Here is a 1,754-nt window from a genome sequence, read left to right as displayed (position 1 = left end):
AGACAGAAAGATAGATTTAATTAATCCTTTCATTTCTAGTTTCCTTTCTCCTATGCCACAAACATTTACCATAATCAGAATTTATTAAATTTCAGGCAATTGTGGAGGAACTTGATGGACCAGTACCCTATTTGCGAGTACTCAGTGTGATTACTGCTTGTGGAGTTGCCTTCTATAGCTACCGGTGAGTCTGCGGTTATTCTAGCCTCTTCTTTTTTGCAAAGATTTTATAGAAATGATATGAAAGGAAAAGGAGCATTTTATTTGAATTTCTGCAATATACCAAGTGCTATTATCATATCTCAAAATAGAAAATCATGGCTAGCAATTTTCATCTCTGAAATGGTTTCTCACGTTACATGTGTTTTTTTCCCCCCCCATTTTCCATTCTGAAAACTCCACTTCCCTATCCCCTCCTCCAAGTTTGTCCTTTAATTATCATCTGTCCTGTGCTTTAATTCCCAGTTGTAATCTCTAGAGGACACTCTATAATCTCAGGTCAAGGAAAGCATTGTCATCCAGAGCATAAACCTCCAAGTATATTCAAAGAGGACATGTCTTTGTCACCTGTGTGCTTAGTCTTTATTGTGAAGCTAGCACTTTTTTCTACCTGGCACAACTCCCTGAGTCAGCCAGTTTAATCTAAGATGACTGCTGTTCTTCCTTGGTCTCTCCAGAGAAAGTTTCTTGGTTCATCCCATACATATGTATTTCAGTTCCCTCCAGAGGCTCTCAGTTCATCCAGTAAATTATCCATTCACATTTTCTCCAGTGCTTTACATCCAAATCCTCCTGTGTGGGTATTACAAAACAATATCTATTGGGAAAACTGTTTTACAGTCCTTTCTTTGTGAAAATAAGTTGTGACGCTCCTACTGCAAATCCTCTCTGGCAAATGGAATTGAAAGCATGCTATCTCATCTGCTCTCATTCACTCACTGCTCCTTTCAGTCCCTTTCCTTGTTTTGTTTTTGTCTCTGTTGTTCAGTGCATGTTTCCTTGGATCTCTCTACCACTTGCATTCTAGCTGTTGTTTGTCCTATAATCTGAATATAGGACTGTGGAGCATGTAGAATCTTCTTTTCCCTCCACAGAGATGCCCAGTGTCCCTGTCTGGAATGGCTCGAAGCTGAATTTTAGGATTTTCCTCCTACAACTTCTTTCCCTCCTTTTATTTATAACTGGATGAAGCTAATTTTCCACAAAGTTCTTATCCTCTCTTTCTAGAGTCGAATTGTTTCTCTCTAAAACATAATAACAATGATGGCCATCCAACAAAAACCTTTGTCTTCAGTAACCTTCACTACACTGTACCATCTCCCCACGCAGCATCCTGAAGCGCTGGTACCGCAGCTGGCGTAAAGACATCCGCCGGCGTGAAGAGCAACGTGTCCTGGACGAGGCCCGGGCGAGGCGTGAGGCCCAGGGCAATGACCTCCCCGAGAGCCTCATGTGTGTTGTCTGCTGTGGGCTCCGCGACGTCTTGTTGGTGCCTTGCCGCCATGTGTGTGTTTGTAGTGAATGTGCACTGAAGCTTAACCCCAGAGTGTGCCCTGTCTGCCGGACAGAAATCGAACGGATCCAGCCTGTCTTCTACTCGTGATTGAGTCTTCCGTTAGTCAGTCCTGGGCCCAAATGTGTGCTATCAATTCTGTGATATGTGCTCAAGATTTTTTTGCGCTCCCTTTTTGACTAATGTATGTAAGAACTGTTGTAATCATGGATGTTGTACAGTTGTATATATTAAAAACCCA

General features: G+C 42.1%; 1 protein-coding gene across 1 annotated transcript in view; it reads left to right on the top strand.

Moving 5' to 3' along the window:
• The window catches only part of LOC119592454 (mitochondrial E3 ubiquitin protein ligase 1-like), a 7,652-nt gene extending 5,898 nt beyond the window's left edge, over window positions 1-1,754 (top strand). The window contains exons 6-7 of the mRNA XM_037941276.1: window positions 96-184; window positions 1,330-1,754. Coding sequence (XP_037797204.1) covers window positions 96-184; window positions 1,330-1,603 — 363 coding nt within the window. The 3' untranslated portion in view covers window positions 1,604-1,754. The remainder of the gene's footprint in view (window positions 1-95; window positions 185-1,329) is intronic.

Source organism: Penaeus monodon, chromosome 30, assembly GCF_015228065.2.
Source record: "Penaeus monodon isolate SGIC_2016 chromosome 30, NSTDA_Pmon_1, whole genome shotgun sequence".
In the NCBI taxonomy this organism is placed as follows: domain Eukaryota; kingdom Metazoa; phylum Arthropoda; class Malacostraca; order Decapoda; family Penaeidae; genus Penaeus; species Penaeus monodon.
This window is presented reverse-complemented; position numbering and strand designations above follow the sequence as displayed.